Source organism: Urocitellus parryii, chromosome 9, assembly GCF_045843805.1.
Source record: "Urocitellus parryii isolate mUroPar1 chromosome 9, mUroPar1.hap1, whole genome shotgun sequence".
Classification (NCBI taxonomy): domain Eukaryota; kingdom Metazoa; phylum Chordata; class Mammalia; order Rodentia; family Sciuridae; genus Urocitellus; species Urocitellus parryii.
Window position 1 is genome coordinate 14,586,237 of NC_135539.1, and position 19,993 is coordinate 14,606,229.

General features: G+C 33.5%; 1 protein-coding gene across 1 annotated transcript in view; it reads left to right on the forward strand.

Annotated features, from left to right (window-relative positions):
• Nucleotides 1–19,993, forward strand: part of LOC113192356 (phospholipid-transporting ATPase ABCA3-like) — a 143,960-nt gene that overhangs the window by 64,479 nt on the left and 59,488 nt on the right. Inside the window, exons 9-15 of the mRNA XM_077802690.1 lie at nucleotides 1,016–1,197; nucleotides 2,921–3,055; nucleotides 7,281–7,410; nucleotides 13,845–13,999; nucleotides 14,228–14,383; nucleotides 14,584–14,794; nucleotides 17,141–17,291. Coding sequence (XP_077658816.1) covers nucleotides 1,016–1,197; nucleotides 2,921–3,055; nucleotides 7,281–7,410; nucleotides 13,845–13,999; nucleotides 14,228–14,383; nucleotides 14,584–14,794; nucleotides 17,141–17,291 — 1,120 coding nt within the window. The remainder of the gene's footprint in view (nucleotides 1–1,015; nucleotides 1,198–2,920; nucleotides 3,056–7,280; nucleotides 7,411–13,844; nucleotides 14,000–14,227; nucleotides 14,384–14,583; nucleotides 14,795–17,140; nucleotides 17,292–19,993) is intronic.

The following is a 19,993-nucleotide window of genomic DNA, read 5'->3' on the forward strand; positions in this document are numbered from 1 at the left end:
TTGGGCAGAAAGTAGAGGGAAAGAGAGACAGAAAGGAAGAAATAAAAGAGACCAAGAGAAAGATAAATACAAGAGTAATTTACACCAAGGTAGAAGGGAGAAATAGATGAATGGTGTGTATTTGAGACAGTAGCAAATAATGCAAGAGAATGAGTAGGGGGTAAGAGAAGCAAGTATCAACTAGAGCTAGGATAACAAAGATAGGAGGATTGACTCCAATTAATGCTTTAAACCGTTAGATGAAATACATTCAAATGGAGTCAAAGCACAATGTTGGCTGTTGGATTAACAATTGCAGTTCAAGTTGAACAGTCATTTTTATGATCAAAGTTGACATTAGAGTTGTTTGTTGTAAAACCCATCAAGGTGAAGAAATTCTTGTTGACTCTTGGTTTTGATTTTATTGCAAATTTGGACATTTATATATCTTCCTGGTTATTTCAATTAAGATTAGCCTCAGGGAGAACAGAGAGAGAGGGAGAGGGCTGCCTTGCCAACCGTGGCTCTGCTCACTGCTTTTTTTTTTTTTTTTTTTAAGAGAGAGTGAGAGAGGAGAGAGAGAGAGAGAGAGAGAGAGAGAGAGAGAGAGAGAGAGAGAGAGAGAATTTTTAATATTTATTTCTTAGTTCTCGGCAGACACAACATCTTTGTTGGTATGTGGTGCTGAGGATCGAACCCGGGCCGCACGCATGCCAGGCAAGCGCGCTACCGCTGAGCCACATCCCCAGCCCTCTGCTCACTGCTTTGAGTCTTACCTTTTTTTTAATTATTATTTTTGTTTATCACTATTAACTTTTAGTTGGTTTTGGTGTAGAGAAAGCCTCTTACATCATTGTTTACTTTAATTTCACTTGGGCAATCTAAATATAAAGATATCAGTAAATAGTAGAGAGTCAGTACCTGTCTCCAGAGAATATTAGTGCATTTTTCCTTATTATTTCATTATGAAGCAGCTGGGTAACTTTTTCTAGTCTCTGTTGGACATCTGAAGTAACTATCTCCTGTTATATTTCAGGGTTTGGTGCTAATTGGGATAACTTCTACTTAAAAGAAAGCCCAGATGATGACTTGACTTTGGCCCACATTATGGGAATGTTTTTAGTTACTGCTTTCCTTTATGCCCTTGTGACCTGGTATGTAGATGCTGTTTTTCCAGGGAAGTATGGTGTGCCCAAGCCATGGAACTTTTTCTTGGAGGTGAGTTCTAATGTTTCTTTTATTTAGAGAAACCCCAGCCCTTATTACGCACCTCATTTATAGATGAGTGAACACCATTACATTTGACATCCTCCCCTTGGTGCTTTACCTTGTTGTACTGATACTTTTTTTTCCTTCTTGACTCAAGCCATTATGAGTTAACTTTGTAACATGTACAATATAATAAAGGATTTTTTTCAAAAGAAGTCCCATTTGAATGAATACATGATGGTTTTCTCATAGACCCTAGGGATGAATTATGCCATATATCTTCTATTTTTCTTTTTTACTTGACATAATAATTGTGCATATCTATAGGAAACAGTGTAATAATTCAGTGCACATATATAGTATAAAATGATGAAACCATAGTAAATAGTATTTTCATCTCCTTAAACATTATTATTTCTTTGTTTTGAGAACCTTTGAACTCCTCTCTTTTAGTTCTTTATAAAGTATACAATAAATTATTGTAAACTAGATTCATTCTACTATGCTGTAGAACACTAGAACTTATTTATCCTGTCTACCAGTATTGGGGACCTATTATCTGGCCTCCTCCTCCTTCTCCACATTTTTTTTAGCCTCTAGTGACCATTTTGCTAATCTCTACTTCTATGGAATCAACTTATTTTTAGCTTCTACATATTAGTGAAAATACAGGTCATGTGTCTTTTTGTGCCTGGCTTATCTTACTTAATATAATATCTTCCACTTCCACCCTTGCTGTCAGAAATGACAAGATTTCATCCTTGTTACCACTGAATAACATTACATTATGAACGAACCACATTTTCTTTATCTATTCATCCATCAATGGAAAAGCTTGGTTGCTTCCATATCTTGGCTAATATGAATGGTGCTGGGACTGCTTAATCATATATAGTTCTGATTGTACTGTTGTTGAGGAACTTTATGCTTTACATATGGCTATACTAATTTATATTCCCAAAAATTATGTATGGGAATTTATTTTTCTATGTATATGCACCAGCACTTTGTTATTTTTGCACTTATTGTAATATCCACATAAGTGGGTAAGATGATGTCTCTTTGTTTTTGTTTGCATTTTCCTAATGATTAGTAATATTGAACATTTTTGTTGGCCATCTGAAAGGACTAAGACTTAATAGGTTATTTTAAATTCTTCATCAAGTATGTAATTAAGTGAAACAGAGTTTTTTCCTGTTAGTACCTTAGTGGTGAAGAAAAAAATTACTGTTTAGTATAGTTTTGTGCTTGCATTTTGATTTGTATTAAAGCACTAGCAGTTTTACCTACCATTGCTTTTATTCCTTTGGTGAAAATGTCAACACAGAAGAAAAGACAAATAATGTATTTTAAGAAATATTTTATGAAAATAATTTTGACATCATAGATTTATTGAAAGGCTCATCTATAGATCTCACATCCAAATCGACCTGATTCAGAGTGACATAGTACATTTTACTGTGCCATTTTGTCGTGATTTCTTTTTGTCTCTCTTCATATATGACAGCATTTTAAATAGCATGTTTGTTCTGTGGTTACGTTTTAGGAACTAATAAACAATTTACTTCCAAATTTATAATGATGAAACCATTTATAATGATGAAATTTCTAAATTTAGTTTCATGTTATCTGTTATCACCCATCTCAATACCAGAGTGATGTGAGCTAAAGAGTTTTCAAGTCATAAGCCACTTCATTTTTCAGTGACATTATGATGTTTTTGTTCTTTTAGAAATCCTACTGGTGTAGGGAACCACCATTAGAGAGTGAAGAAATTAGCGAAATTTCTGATATATTGCCAAGTGATTATATTGAACCTGAACCTGTTGGTTTAGCGACTGGAATCAGGATTCAACACTTGCGGAAGGTATTGTTTTACAGGTCTCTGTTTCTTGATAGACTTAAAAGTTAATGTTCTAGGGCTGGGGCTGTAGCACAGTGCTAGCACGTGTGAGATACTGGGTTCTATCCTTAGCATCACATACAAAATAAGTTGCCATAGTTATTTTATACAAAATGCATGACAAAAAAGAAAAAAAATGACTAGGTATCTGAAGTTGTACAAAATTGTGACCAGTAACCAAGAGTTAACAACATATAAAAGATTTTAACCTAGAATATGATATAAATATTGGTGCTAGCAAACAAAGTTATAATAATGATTAATATGTTAAAATGCTTTAATGGGCACAAAAATATGAAAATATAAAGAATATCAGAGAAATAGAATAATTAGTAAGTATATAAATATGTATATAAATAATGGAAAACCATGATTAACTTAAATGACCTAATTGATGCATAACATTAAAAATGCAGAAAGCACATTATTCACCAAGTACATATGGAATATTTTTTAAAAGATCATAGGTTATCCATAAAGTACTTCTCAGCATAAATTAAACTCAAACATAGTCTCATTTGCTCAGGAGGCTGAAGCAGGAGGATTGCGAGTTCAAAGCCAGCCTCAGCAAAAGTGGGGTGCTATGCAACTCAGTGAGATCCTATATTTAAATAAAATGCAAAATAGGGCTGGGGATGTGGATTAGTGGTTAAGTGCCCCTGAATTAAATCCCCAGTAACAGAAAAAACTAAAAAATTTTAAAAAAGGTTCACCCACAACTAAAAAATATATGTTAAAAAAGAGTAAAAGAAAAAATAATTAGAAAATCTCAAATGTTTATTAAAGAAAAGAGGATATTAGAAATTAGAACATATTTTGAAATGAATAATATGAAACAAAATGTGTGCAAGTAAATCCAAATAAAGAAAGAAGGCGATGTAAGGGAAAACTACACACCACAGATAAAGAAGATATAAAATAAAGAAAAATTAACATAAGTCATTTATCTGGAAATATCAATAAAATGGATACCTCCTAAAAAAAGACATTCAAGAAAAAATGAAAATACAAAATTATCAATATCAAGTTTGAAAAACATAAGATGCAGTGGATCTTACAGATATTAAAAAGTAATAAAGTGTTAGAAACATTCATGTAAATACATTTGATAATTATGTGAAAGGTAATAATAAATTTAAAAGCATAACTTACCAAAATTGGCAGAAGGAAGCATAGAAAAAAGAAAAATCTATCTTATAACAACTGAATTGCTTTAGAACAGTTACCCTCATTGATGAATCTTCCATATAGTTAAACAATTAGTTAAGAAACCCTTATAAGATCATTAAAAGAAGATAAAATTCAGTAACCAAATTGTCTCATGAGCATAGATATAAAAATTCTAGGCAATATATTAGCAAATATACTTCATCAATATGTAAAATGGATATTACATGATGACAGGGGAGTAACTGTCTGGACTACAAGGTCTGCTTAAAATTTGAATTTCAATTAGTTAATTCACCACTAATTACACCACTAATGTATTTTTTGATATTTAATAATATGTCTACCCTTTTTGGTAGACATATTATTAGATATCAAAAAATACATTTAATATAATTAAACATACATGCCTATTTTAAAAATAAAGCAGTTAGCAATGAAGATTAGAAATCTTCATAGATGTAACATGAAATCTATTGTCTTAACAATTTTAGAGTATATAGTTCAGTGACATTTAGTACAATCACAGTGTTTTGCAACCATGACCATTTGAATATGGGTATTTTAATCATCTCTAATGGAAAGACCAACCCATTAAGCAAGCATTCACCATTTTCCCTTCCCTCTGACCTTGGAAAACACTAATCTGCCTTCTTCTATGAATTTTCCTAGTATGGATAGTTTATGTAAATGGAAAAATAAAATGAGGTCTTTAGTGTCTCACTCGTTTTCACTTAGCATATTTTCATGGTTGGTTTATGTTATAGCACTGATCAGACTTCATTCATTTTTGTGGCCGAGTAACATTTCATTGTAAGTTTTTACCACATTATTTTTTCCATTCATCAGTTGATGGATACTTAGATTGTTTACACCTTTTGACTATTGTGAATAGTGCTGCTTTGAACATCGTTGTACATGTTTTTGTTTGAATTTATGTTTTCAATTCTTTTGATTTGTTCCTGAGAGTGAAATTTCTGGGTCATATATTGATTCCGTTTTTAACTTTAGTGAAGAACCACCAAATTATTTTGCTTGACTGCAAAAATGGATATACCGTTGTACACTTCATGAGAATTTCAGTGTTGCTACCTCTTGCCAAAACTTCTTATTGCTGCATTATAATTATACATAACAGTGGGATTTGTTAAATTCATGCACACAATGTAACAGTATAATTTTGTCAATTTCATTCCTCTGCACCTCCCTTTCCTTCTACCTCCTCTCTCCATGGTCCCCTTTCTCTACTTGAGGGATCTCCCTTTTGTTTTCACAAGATACTGTCACCTTTTTTTAATTTATTTCCTTTATAGTTCCTTTTTTAAAAAAATGATAAACCATCATGGTGGGTGGGAAATACTATGTAATTTTGGTTTTGATTCATACTTCCTTAAAAACTATTAATAATAATCATATTTCCATATTCCTTGGTCATTTTGTATGTCTTCTTTGTATTAACATCTATTCAAGTACTTTGCCAATTTTTAATTGGGCACCTTTGTGTTGTTGATTTGTAATTGTTCTTTATGTGTTGTGAATGCTACACCATCATCAGATTTATAATTTGCAAATATGTCCTCCTGATCCTTAGGTTATCTTTTCTCTCTTAATGGATCCTTAGAAACATTTTTCTTCTCTGCCTGTTTGTTAGGCTCTGATAAACTTGTTTTCTTCAATGACAGGCATTTTGTTTTATAGAGAACAGAACACTTTTTAGCTGCTTGCTGGAAACAGGAAATTATTTTTTCCACTAATCTTCACCATGAGAAACCACTGGGGTTTTTGGCAGTTAAACTAAAGAAAATGTGCAGATCTCCTTAGACAGAGCCCACAGGAATATTTAGTTCTTCAAATTAGTTTACACAAAGTGTCCAGCAATTTGTCAGTTACCATTTACATGTTCCTAGAAATTGTTGGCCCTAGTGACCTTTATTCCCAGGAAACTGTAATTCTTTGTATTTATCTGCCTCTTCATTTTGATGCATAGTTTGCGTTGTGACCTTAATTTTTCTCATGGATCTAAGAAGTGATAATTTTTTAAAGCCTTTTTCCCCTAACAATGAGAATGAGTGTGACCACTTCCAATGTCTTTTTAAAAATTTATTTATTTTTTAGTTGTAGTTGGATGCAATGCCTTTGTTTTATTTTTTTATATGTGGTGCTGAGGATTGAACCCAGGGCCTTGCATGTGCTAGGTGAGCACTCTACTACTGTGCTATATGTTGGAGCAGACTGTTAACATCAGTTAAGCATGCTAAATTTTGGCTTTTAGCTTTAAAAGTATAGGACTTGAGAGAAACTTACTTTCTTATATGAAGTAACATCTTTGGCTAGTGTCTAGTAAATGTCTAATCATTTATCTTTAGGTATATATCTATGTATGTGTGTGCATGCCTATTTTTCTGTTTTTGCTAAAGCAGGTACCACGTCTGTCTGGCTCATAAATGTATTCATAGTACTTTACATAATTTATGCCACCTAACAAGCACTTGACAATTACTTACTGAATAAATGAATGAATTGATCAGGAGTGATTAGTGACTGATGAGTTTTAATAGGTGAAGTATAGAGTGATGTCTAAGGAAAGTCAATCCCCAGTTGCTGGTGTGTACATCTAGGTATATAATGGTGCCCCTCCTGGAGATAAAGAACATAGCAGGAAGAATACATTTCCAGGTATGGTTATGAGTAGAGTTTGGACTGTTCGTAGAACAATGAAGCATGATAGGTTTCCAGCAGGCAAACCTACAACATCGAAAGACATTGTGCAGAGCAGACAGTGACTTCACCAACTTCAAGATGGTAACTGGAACCAAGGGTGACTGAATGAGATTGTTTTGGAGGAATATGCAAACCTACTTGAAGGACTATTCATGTATTTCTTCTAAGTATTATTTATTTCTTTCACTATTTAATCTATTTTTAAAATTTTCTATGATCCTTACATTAATGATCTGACTAAAACTCTTGTCCTTTATAAGTAATAGTAATAAATATAAAGCTAGTGTTTGCTTTTTTATAGGAATTCACATTTGGGGATGCTACTGTAGTAGCAGTGAAAAACTTGTCTTTGAATTTCTATGAGGGACAGATCTCTGTTCTTCTAGGACCTAATGGGGCAGGAAAGACCACCACCTTATCCATCCTTACAGGTATGTATTCAGGGTCACCAGTGGTAAAGATTCAGTGGACCAAGCTCTGAGGCTTTATGTAATTCTTGATAGTGACATCAAGTGAGTTTCTCTTTGTGATTCAACTCGAATGTTCATAATTTTGAGGCAAGAAACAATGAAAAATAACAATTCTTATCTTCGAATTCCTCCTGAACCTCAGTTATAATTCTGTTTTTTTAAGAATTGCTGTATAATCGATGTCACATAATTGTTAGGTGAATCGTTGCCAGAGTTGTAATCAGCATAGTATCATTTCCACTGACTAAATGTTTCTACATGTATTATCACATTCCATTTTTATATGTGTTTGGAAGTTGTCCTTAAAGATAATGGTGCCCAAATGTATGTTCATATCCTAATTTTTGGCACCTGTGCCTGCCACCTTATAAGGCAAAGATTTTGCAGGTATGATTAAGAATTGTTAGATGATCTTACATTATCTTGATGTGCCTCAAGTGCAAACACTAGTGTTCTTGAAAGTGAGAAGCAGAGCAACATAACAGGCTGAAAAGCAGAAGAAACACAGAGGAGAGAAGGCTGTGTAGCAACAGAAGCAGATGGTGATGCTCCCAGAGGCCAAGGAATGCCAATGGCCACCAAACCCTGCAAGAGGCTAGGAATGGATTTTCCTCTACATCCTCTATTGGAAACATGGTCTTTCTGGCACCTTTATTTTGACTCAGTGGCATGGATTTTAAGCTTCTGGCTTCCAGAACTATGATAGAATAAATCTATGTTATTTTAAGGAACCAAGTTTGTGGTAATTTGTTACAGCAGCCACTGGAAACCAATACACTTGTAATCTAAAAATGCCTTATGCATTCTTCTGTGTACATGTATTTATTGATAGCCTTCTCTTCATTGGAATTGGCTGAAGGTTAAAGGGACAAGTTAAGGGGACAATGAGAACAAAATGTCCAGATTCATATTATCTTGAAGGACACTGGCTTTCTCTCATGTGTGCTGGGAATTAGGGCAGGTGAGTGTTATCTGCCGAAAACTGCATTCTTGCACACACACTGAGACAGTTGCTCCTTGGGATGCTGGTCAAAGAAGGAACAAAGCAAACTAAAAAAATTATGATGCATTACTTCTGTAGTCTAATTTATAAAAACCCTCTCCCTGTGGCGACTGGTGCAAATCAGAGAACCATGGGAGGGAAGCGCTCACCCTGGCAGATGCCCCTGGAAAAAACATCAGGAAGGAAAGGAGGTAGTACTTTCCAGTGAGTCAGTAGAGACACTGTGGAGCAAAGGTGCATCTGTCCATTCTGTCACCATTGAACTTTATGGTAAAGAATCTGTCTAGCTCATTATCACTGAACCGTTCCTATAAATATTTTCAGTAAACTTTATATCTCATATTCCATCTCTGGGTATCTTCTTTGGTCTCTCAGATAGACGGAGGCTGCTCGTTATCACTGAACAGTCTTTGCATATTGCCCCTCTTTGTAGCACATCTTCATTGCCTTGAAAAGCCATTTGTCTTCTACCCTAGCTTTCCTTTCCAACTTGAGTAGAGTCTGAATATCAGTCAGCAATAAGAGTTAAGGCCTTCTTATCAGAACTTTTCTTATCATGTGTCCAGCCGTGTGTACATATACAGATATCTGAATTTCTCAGTTTACATAGGACTCCTAATTCTCCCTTGTGTCTTTTCCCCAGCCTTATTTTCCCAGACTTTTAAGTCTGTTTGCTTCTCCAAACTTCTATCTCTTCCCCTAACTTACTTCAGATAATCCATTGACCTTTAAATATTTGGGGACATGCCACCCAGGAAGTTGCCTCAGCCCAGGGATATTTCAAGTTGGGCAAAATAAGTTTTCCCATAGTTCTTTGAGAATAATGATCATATTATTTCCTTTGGCACTTACAAACAAATTTATTTTGTTTATGGCCTGCTGTCTTTATTGCTACTTCTGATCTTGGAGTTGGGAGATGGCAATTTAGAAATTGAAAATGACATATGCACTTTCCTACCTCAATCCAGCAGAATTTTTCTTCATTAAGATTTTCCTGGGCCAGGCACAGTCACGCATACCTGTAATCACAGTGGCTCAGGAGGCTGAGATAGGAGGATCTCGAGTTCAAAGCCAGCCTTAGCAACTGTGAGGCACTAAGCAACTCAGTGTTATCCTGTCTCTAAATAAAAATACAGAAAAGGACTGGGGATGTGCCTCAGTGGTTAAGGGCCTCTGAGGTCAATTGCTGGTACCAATAAAAATAAATAAATAAAAGATTTTGGGGGTTTCTATATTTTTTATTAGATCCCAGAGTTCTGCAAAAGTTGATTCTGTCAGGTTTTATCAATATATAGGTCTTTTTTTGGGGAAGGGTTAGAGTCCTGGATTTCCTTACTCTACTATTTACAGTAATATTACAGTTCTGTTAATTTTTATAAACACCCTACAGTGATTTATACAAAGCAGATAGCAAGTACATGTTTGCTGATTTTGAGTTTTGTAAATCCTCAACACACATTTGTATTATTTTATTCTGAATTTGACTTTAAATAATGGTATTTAATATAAAGAACCACATTGCTTTGCTTCACCAAGATTTGTAACCATATCATCCATCTCAAAAGAAAATAACTTTATTTTATATATTGAACCTTTTAACTGAACTTATTATATAATATCTATAATAATATTACATATTCATCTTCAACAGAACAAACTTTCAAAACCTTTTTATTCCATTAAATTGATGAACAAAATAAGCCAATATTAAAACTACTTTTTTTTATTTGAATTATCTGATAACACTATTAGTTCTTTAAAAAATTTCTTCTTCTTATAGTAGCTGAACATTTATAGCTATCTCTTCATAAGAAATCATGGAATAAAAATTAATTTTGATTCATCTTTTGTTCTAAATAAAAAATGAGTCTTCATGAAGAAATATGTAGGGGCTAGGGTTGTGACTCAGTGGTAAAGCACTTGCCTAGCATGGGTGAGACCCTGGGTTCGATCCTCAGCACCACATAAAAATAAATAAATTAATTAAAGATATTATGTAGACACATCTTTTATAGCTATAAATATTAGGGTTAGTATTATTAAAATAGATTCTATGTATAAAAGCAGATTAATTTTCCCCTAGCTTTCATGTGGTCCTTGGTATGATTTGGGACCCCACTGTGGATAAAGTATTTGATAAAATTTATGTAAATTATACTTTCATCTCAACTTTCTTGAGAAATGGGCAGAAAGCATTTCCTTTATATATATATATATATATATATATATATATATATATATATATATATATATACCATTTTTTCTTTTTCTTAGTTTGTCTTCAGAAAGATTTATTTTAAAATAAGAATCACATCAAACATGCAGGAAAATTTGACATAATAGCCCTGAGATGACTACTCTTAGAAAGGCCTGTTTGTAAGAATGACCCTTGGCTAGCACCTGGGAACTCAGATTAGGGGAGGGTTTATACAATTACCTAATAAGAGTTGTTCACAGGGCTCAACATGTTTGCATGAACAATGTGATTTATGCTAAATACCTGCTTTCCTTCTAGGGGTCTAGAAATTGTATATGTGCTAGACAGAAGCTGCCTGCCTATATGATCAATCCCCAATAAAACACCTGGGTGCTGGGCCTCTAATTTTCTTCTCTGGTATACATAATTTGAGAACACACTAAAATGTGTGGTTAAAACTTATTGTTGGAAGAATATATCTTGTATGATTGTACTGGAAAAAGATTCAAAACTATGCACCAGGTTTCCTCCAGAGTTTGTCCCACATGCTTCCTGCTAAGCTATAATAAATTTAGCCATGAGTATGACTGCATGCTGAATTCTGTGAGTCCTTCTAATCATGGAAACAGGGTCATCTTGAGCAACTGTATGCCAACAAATTTGGTAACTTAGAAGAAAACATGGACAAATTTTTGGACATATACACCTTACCAAGAGTGAATCATGAAAAAGTGGGAAATCTGAACCAACCAATACCAAGTAATAAGATTGAACCAGAAATGAAGACTCTTATTTTTTAAAAAAGCCCCAGATGAGATAGCTTCACTGATGAGCGCTACCAAACATTTAAAGAAGACTAATACTGTTTCTTCTTAATTTCCAAAACCTGAAGAGGAGAAAACTCCTCCAAACACAATCTATAAAGCTAGGATTATCCTGATAACAAAATCAGACAAGAACACAATAACAACAACAACAAAAGAAAACTATAAGCCAATATCCTTCATGGACATGGATGCAAAAATCCTCAATAAAATACCAGCAAAGTGAATCTAACAGCCCATTAAAAAAAATTACTCATTGAGATCAAGTGGGACTCTTCTCAAGGAGACTAGGATGGTTCAGTATATGCAAATTAATAAGTATGAATCAACACAGAATGAAGGAAAAACTATATGATAATCTTAATACAGAAAAGGTATTAACTCTGAACAAATTAGGTATATAAGAATCATGTTTCAATATAATAGAGGCCATTAATTATAAGCCAACAGCTAATATCCCACTGAATAGGGAAAAGCTAAAAGCTTTGCTTTTTCTGTAAGATTTAGAACAAGAATGAACATGTTTATGAATTTATTGAATGTACTAGAACTGGAAGTCCTAATTAAAGTGTTCAAGTAAGAGAAATAAAAGGATATCCACACTGGAAAAGAGGAAGCCAGATTTTTCACATTTGTGGATAATTTATCTAATGTAGAAAACAAGATTTTGCCACAAATCTACTAGAACTAACACATTCAGCAAAATTTCAGGGTGTAACATCAACATACAAAACCGAATACCATTTCTGTACATGAAAAGTGAATTATTTTAAAGAAGAATTTTTTAAAATTCCATTTATAATAGTTATGAAAATACCTGGGAATTAATTTAACCTAAGAATCAAAAGATCTCTACAGTGAAAATTGTAAAATAGAAAAAAATTGAAGAGGACACATAAAAGTGGAAAGACGTACTGTGTTCATGTATTGGGAGGATCAGTATCTTTAAAATGTCCATATTTGCAAAAGTGATGTAAATATTTAATAGTATACCTTTCAAAAGAGCAACAACATCCTTTGCAGATGTAGGAAAAACAACCCTAAAGTTTGTATGGAACCACATGCACACGTGTGCGCGCACACAAACATACACATACACACCAGGTAGCCAAAACCATCTTGAGGAAAAAAAAAGAATGAGAGATTTCATACTACCTTAGGTCAAAATACACTACAAAACTGTATCAAACAATATAGCATTGGCATAAAAACAGGCACACAGCCCAATGGAACAGAATAGATGTACAATCAGTTGGCATCTCAAGTCAACTGATTCAGAATGAAAACAGAACCCCTATCTCTCATCAGCTACAGAATCAACTCAAACCTGATTAAATATTTCAATGTTAGAACCAAATCATAAAAATAGTAGAAGAAAACATGGGGAAAATATTTTAGGAATGGGTAAAAAATTTAGACAAGACCCCAAAAGTACAGGAAACAAAAGCAAAATATAGAAATAGGATTACATCACACTAAAAAGCTTTTGCTCTGCAAAGGAAACAGTCAGGCATCCTAAAGAGAAAATAATTGCACAGTATTCGTCTGACAGGTGGTCAATATCCAGAATATATATGAAATGTCAAAAATATTTTACTGCAAAAATTAAGCAATATGATTATAGAATAGGCAATAATCATAAATAGACATTTCTCAGAAGACATACAAATGGTCAATAGGTATCAGAAAAATGGCAAATTAAAAAATCACAAGATATCACCTCACCCCCCAATAAGAATGGCCTTATCAAAACACTAAAGATACAGATGGTAAGGGTATATAGAAAGGGGAACTGTTGGTAGGAAGGTAAACTAATGCAGTCAGTATAGAAAAAAGTATGGATATTCCTTTAAATATTAAAAATGAAACTACCATATGATTTAGAAATATCACTGGTTATGTATCCAAAGAAAATGAATTCAATCTGTCAGACATCTGTGCTCCCGTGCACTATTCACAACAGTGAAGAAATGGAAAACAACCTAAGTGTCCATCAACTGGTGAATGGATGAAGAAAATGTAGTATACATGCACTATGGTGCTTAGATCATAATGTGGTTCCCATTTGTTATCAAATGGCCGATAGCTGTACTAGAACATTGGAATGCAGCAAATTCTTCAGTTACAGTACTCAGATATTTCAGAGTACTTTATACTCATGGAGAGTATAAGATTAAACAAAGAAAGGGTAGTTTTTTATTTCCCCATCACCAGATTATAACCATTGATATTTACCACACATCCTATGTAGGAGATATTGCTAATTCTTTTACATCTTCTGCAAGTACATTGTGAAGTTTAGGTGCTAACAAGTTCTCTTTGGGTACCCTTACTAAAACTAAGCTCCTGTCATGTCTTTGCTTCATTCTAGGTTTCTATCTTCCTACTAGTGGAAAGGTCTACATTAATGGATATGACATCTCAAAGGAGATGGTTGAAGTCAGGAAACATCTGGGCTTGTGCCCTCAGGATGATATACTGTTTCCAAAGTTGACAGTATCAGAACACCTTTATTTTTACTGTGTGGTGAGCAAGAGATATGTGTATTCTTTTCTCTCACTTTTTCCGCATGTTTCTGACAGTGTGACCAAGGACCAATAGCATTATCTTTATGGGAAGTTCATGCCTTGAGGCATCATTCTTTTATCAGAAAGGGAGACAAAGAGAAGGAAAAAAATGTATGTGGATAACTGTTGGAAAATTCTGTAAAACTACCTTAGAAGCACCATGTAGATTCTTGGCTTCTCTTTCTAGATAAAAGGAGTACCTTCTCAGCAGCGTACTGAAGAAATTAACAAAATGCTGACTGCTTGTGACTTGATACACAAGCGCAATGAATATTCAGAGAAACTGAGTGGAGGAATGAAGCGCAAGCTCTCTATCATGATAGCATTTGTAGGGGGCTCCAAGGTAAGTAACAGTCAAAATGTGACCCCGAAGAACTGATATGAATCCAAGTCTTGATATTCATCTAGCTGATACAATGTGGTCATGGGTTTGACATTATTAATTTTGCAGCATTCTTATTATTATGGATTCCGTATCTTAGCTTGAATATGAGGCAAAGCATGAGTTAAATACGGCCTTGCAATTATTCTTTTGGTCTCTAGGTGGTGATCCTTGATGAGCCAACATCAGGCATGGATCCAGTTTCAAGGAGAGCCACCTGGAATCTCATTCAGCAGCATAAAGAGGATCGTACCATATTACTGACCACACATCACATGGATGAAGCCGATATCCTGGGTGACCGCATTGCCATCATGGTCTTGGGAACCCTGCAATGCTGTGGCTCTTCCGTTTTCCTGAAAAAATTATATGGTCGGTCTCCTTGTGATCAATTTTTGGATGCTGATGCCTTAATGATAGTTTTCTGACATCATTTTCGTTGTGTTTTAATCTCTTTATACAGACCTAATTTTATTCATTAGGTCTAATCTATTTTACTTGTTTTTCATGACTCTTTGTAATGTCGATATAACCTATCTGTTCAGCGATTTTTCCCATTATTACCCAATAATTATATTCCAATTTTGAAAGTTCTCTTTATTGATTCCACAAGCATCATGTTTATTTCTCCCATATGATTTCCATTGAATTGTTAATTTGTCATAGGAATGAACTTATCCCTCCAAAAGATTTAATAGGTAGATTCCTAGCTTCTAGGGGGAAAAAGTCAGTGACCAGATATCTTTTATTTTTTCTTTTCTCAAATCAATATTAAATTCCTAGTGTAATGAGTGAAAATGCTCTCCAACTTATTTTCATGAAGTATTACTGAAATGTGGAAGCTGATCAATCATAATTTGTTGGAAAGAAAGTGAATGTATAGTGGAATAAAACATTCTTTACATCAGTGGACATATAGTTTGCTGAGTCAACAAGACTAATACATTGAAAATGAATAACATTATACCATATATTTTGAAATTACATGTTTCAAACAAGTAAGTCCTTCTAAATTGGAGATACAAATCAATGAGAATAGTCACTTCATTTCATTAATCTCTAATTCGGCATTTGAATATGTATTTTCTCTGAGTTACTTACTAGGTTTCACACTTTTTCCACATTATCTAATCTGATCTTCAGAACTCCTCCATTTTATTTTATTTTATTTTATTTTATTTTTACTTGTTATCATTAGTTATACATGACAGCAGAATGCATTTAAATTCATTGTGTACATATGAAGCAAAAATCCATTTCTCTGGTTGTACACGATGTAGAATCACATCATTTGTGCAGTCATACTTACATCCAGTGTAATGATGTCCATCTCATTCTACTATCTTTCCTATACCAATGCTCCCTCCCCTCCCATCACTTCCCTTTACCCAACCTCAAAGTTCCTCCATTCTTCCCATGCCCCCCAGGCCTTCCCTAGGCATAGCTAAAATTTCAACACAATAGGAAGCACAATGTGGATTGATGACCATAATTTCATATTGCACTTCTTTGGACAAATGTACTTTTTCCTTAATGCTATCTAACACAGTAAACACTTTGATTACATTTATATGTCCTTTCTCACTGGAAGGACATCATTGTGATGTTTACTTTTTGGCTCATTTGTATCTAGAATAATGCCTAACTCATAAAAGGTATGCAATGGGTATGTACTGAATGAATCAGTTACTATTGACTATTGTCCTCCCCATTCCCAATTGCAGTTATAGAAAGAAAGGAGATTATATCTCAGAGGACTTTGGGGAACATAATCTCCAAATCATCATCATCCCTAGACTCTTGGAGCACGTTTTGTAAACTATAGAAATGCACTTCCCTAGCGTTGAGGCAACTGAGTTGTGACTTGTTGTGTTTTATTCTCCGTGCACCTAGAAAACCTGAACCATGGAGACTAAAAATGGTTTTTAAGGAGTATAAAATATTCAAAACTGCTGCGGATGCTAATTCACAATAAGGTGGGGGGGCACTAGAGAAGAATAGTAGCATTACCTTAGATTAGGTAGAGGGAATGGAAAGGAGGGGGAGGAAGGGGATGTGGGGACAGGAAAGATAGTAGAATGAAACAGACATTATTTATATATATATATATATATATATATATATATATATATATATATATATTACTGCATGACCAATATGATTATACAACATGTACACTCAGAAAAATGAGAAATTATATTCCATCTATGTATGATATATCAAAGTGTATAAATGCATTTTACTGTCCTGTATAACTAATTAAAACAAATTTTTAAAAAATTTAAAAAGAACATAGAGCTAAAATGAAAAAAAGTGAAAAAATAAAAACACCACATTTTTCCTTTAGAGTTTACATAGTTTCAATTTTACTGATTACATCCCCACAGTATTTTGCAGCATGATCCTTTGTTCTCTTGACTTTCTATAAATTGTTGAGGAGATTAATTAGATTCAGGGTGGGATTTGATCTTGTTCTTGACTTTGTTTGGAAACACTATTCATAATTGATATTGTGGTTTTTCCCTCTCTCTTTTGATGGTAATAATCACTGACTATCATGTCTAAGGGCATTAATTCATTCAGGGGATGCAAAATGGTGATAGTTTCGATATATTATCCCGTCCTCATTAATTAGATGAAATATCTCAATAAAGAGACAATTTATTAGACTTAAAAATAATAAATTGCTTGATTTGGTTTTATAAATTAATCTTTCAGGTGTGGGATATCATATAATCATGGTGAAGAGTCCTAATTGTAATGTTGAAAAAATCTCTGAAATGATTAAACGCCATGTCCCAACTGCCAGTATGGAAACCAACATTGCAGCTGAATTATCATTTATACTACCCAAGGAGTACACACACAGGTATGGGTTCCAAGAAAGTTAGATGAGTGGTTTGAGATCACTAGAAATCACTACTGTTTTTCTAGATTTCCTCCGACTTGACAAATGGATTCTTTCTAGTTGCCATCCTTGACAAGTACTAGTCACAATGTTGCTTCAGTAAAGATTTCACTAAAGTACTGAGGGATGCTACAAATGTTAGATTTAATTTAGCTGTGCCTTAATATTTTTAGTTCTATTTCTCGTAACTTAATGCTAAATTAGTGGTAATATATGGCAAATAATAAATTTTCTTCTTGGTGAGTAAAGCCAACTGAATTCATTTTTTGTTTTACAAAGAGTTATTTCCCTTTCCATTTCAATTGTAATTAAAAAATAATTAAATAATTAATATTTATTTGTGAGAGTCATTGTGATATTTTGATAAAATGTTTATATTGTGGGATGACTTAGTCAAGCTGATTATCAAATCCATATATACTTATTTTTTATAGGGAAACATTTACTCTTTAGCAGTTTTGAAATATACAACTGATATAATAAATAATAAATATATATTATAGTCAACATTCTGTATGAGATCACTGAGGCTTATTCCTCCTGTATAACTGAAATTTTGTACCCTTTGATCAACACCCTATCATCCACTCCCTTTTATGCATTCATTTAACTGTGGATACCTAGTTTTCTCCCATGTCTTAGTTACTGTGGAAAATGCTGCATTGAACATAGAAATAAAAAATATCTCTTTGGGATACAGATTTTTAATTCCTTTGAATATATAACCAGAAGTGGGATGGTTGGATCATATGGCAATTCTGGTTTTTAGTTTTCTGAGAACTTCCAAGCTATTTTTCATAATGGCTGTAGTAACTTACAATCCCACCAATAGTGCACAAGGGTTCCCTTTACTCCACACCCTCTTCCTTATAGTAGCCATTCAAACAGGCATAAGGTGATATCTCACTGTATTGATGTTGGGCATTTGTAAGTCTTGTTTGAGAAGTGTCTCTTTAGGTCTTTTATCCATTTGATTGGATTATTTCCTTGTTATCAAGTTCTCTGAGTTCCTTATGTATTTTTTATTTTGGGTATGAGTCCTTTTTGAGATGTATAGTTTTCAAGTAATTACTCCCTATCCATGGATTGTCTTTTCACTCTATTGATTGTTCCCTTTGCTGTTCAAAGATTTTTAGTTTGATGCAGTTCCATTTTTTAAAATTTTTGCTTTTGTTGCCTGAACTTTTAAGGTAATATTCAAGAAATCTTTGTCTAGACAAATGGTTTTATACTCTTTTTATTTCTAGTGGTTTTAAAGTTTCAGGTCTTTTGTTTAAGGCTTTAATCAATTTCCCTCCATTGTCCCAGATGTGAAATGCCTATAAAAATTACATCACTTACAGTAATTTTGGAATAATATTTGAATATTTTTATGTCCACATAATTGAAGTTTTGGAACTTACTGGTTTTTAATCCATTTTGAGATGATTTTTCTATATTGCTATAAGATAAGGGTTCCATTTTATGCTTCTGCTTTCCTAACACTGATTATTGAAGGGACTCTCCTTTCTCCATTTGGGTTCCTGACACTTTTGACAAAATCAGTTGGCTATAATGGGTTTATTTTGGGATCTTTGTCCTGTTCCATTGGTTTCTATTGATGAATGGTTATTTTTATTGTAAAACTAAGTTGTTTGATTGCTGTAGCTCAGTAATAGATTTTGCTGTTTCGTTTCAATTTAGTTGTCTGGGGTTTTTGTGGTTCCATAAGAATTTTGTGATCATTTTTTCCTATTTCTGTGAAAAATGACATTGAGATTTGGTAGAGATTGCATTGAGTTGGTAAATTGCTTTGAGTAGTGTGGACGTCTTAATAATAATTCTTCTAATCCATGATCACGTGGTGTGCCATTCCATTATTTTCTGTCATGTACCATTTCTTTCATCAATGTTTTATAGTTTTCAGCATACAGATCTTCCACCCCTTTGGTTATAATTATTATTCCTATGCTACTCTGGATTTTTTTAATCATAAAAGGAAGTTGCGTTTTGTCAAATGCTTTGTCCGCATCAATTAAGATGATAATGTGTTTTTTTTTTCCATTAATGTGGTCCCAACAGATTTTCATGTGTTGAACCATACTTACATTCTAGGAATGATCCAACTTAGTAATGGTGTATAGTCTTTTAAATATACGGCTGATGGTCTAGGGTTGTGGCTAAGTGGTAGAGTGCTTGCCTAGCATGTGTGAGGCACTGGATTTGATTCTTAGCATCACATATAAATAAATAAAGACCACTGAGAACTAAAACATTTTTAAAAATATATTGCTGAATTTGTTTTGCTGAGCATTTTTATATCAGTATTCATAAGAGATTTTGGTCTGTGGTTTTTCTTGTAGAGCTTTTGTTTGTCTTTGATATCAGGATAATGTTTCCTCATAGAATGATTTAAGACAGTTCCTTCTTCTTGAATTATATGGGAAAATATTAGAACATTAGTATTTATTCTTCTTTAAATGCTTGGTGGAATTCATGAGTGAAGCCATTAGGATCAGGGCTTTTCTTTATTAAGTAGATTTTTGATTACTGACCTGATATCCTTTACTGGGCATAAATCAACTCAGATTTTCTATTTCTTCATGGTTTCATCTTAGTAGGTATTATTGTGTTTCTAGGATTTTGACTATTTCATGTAAGTTATCCAATGTGTTGGCATACAG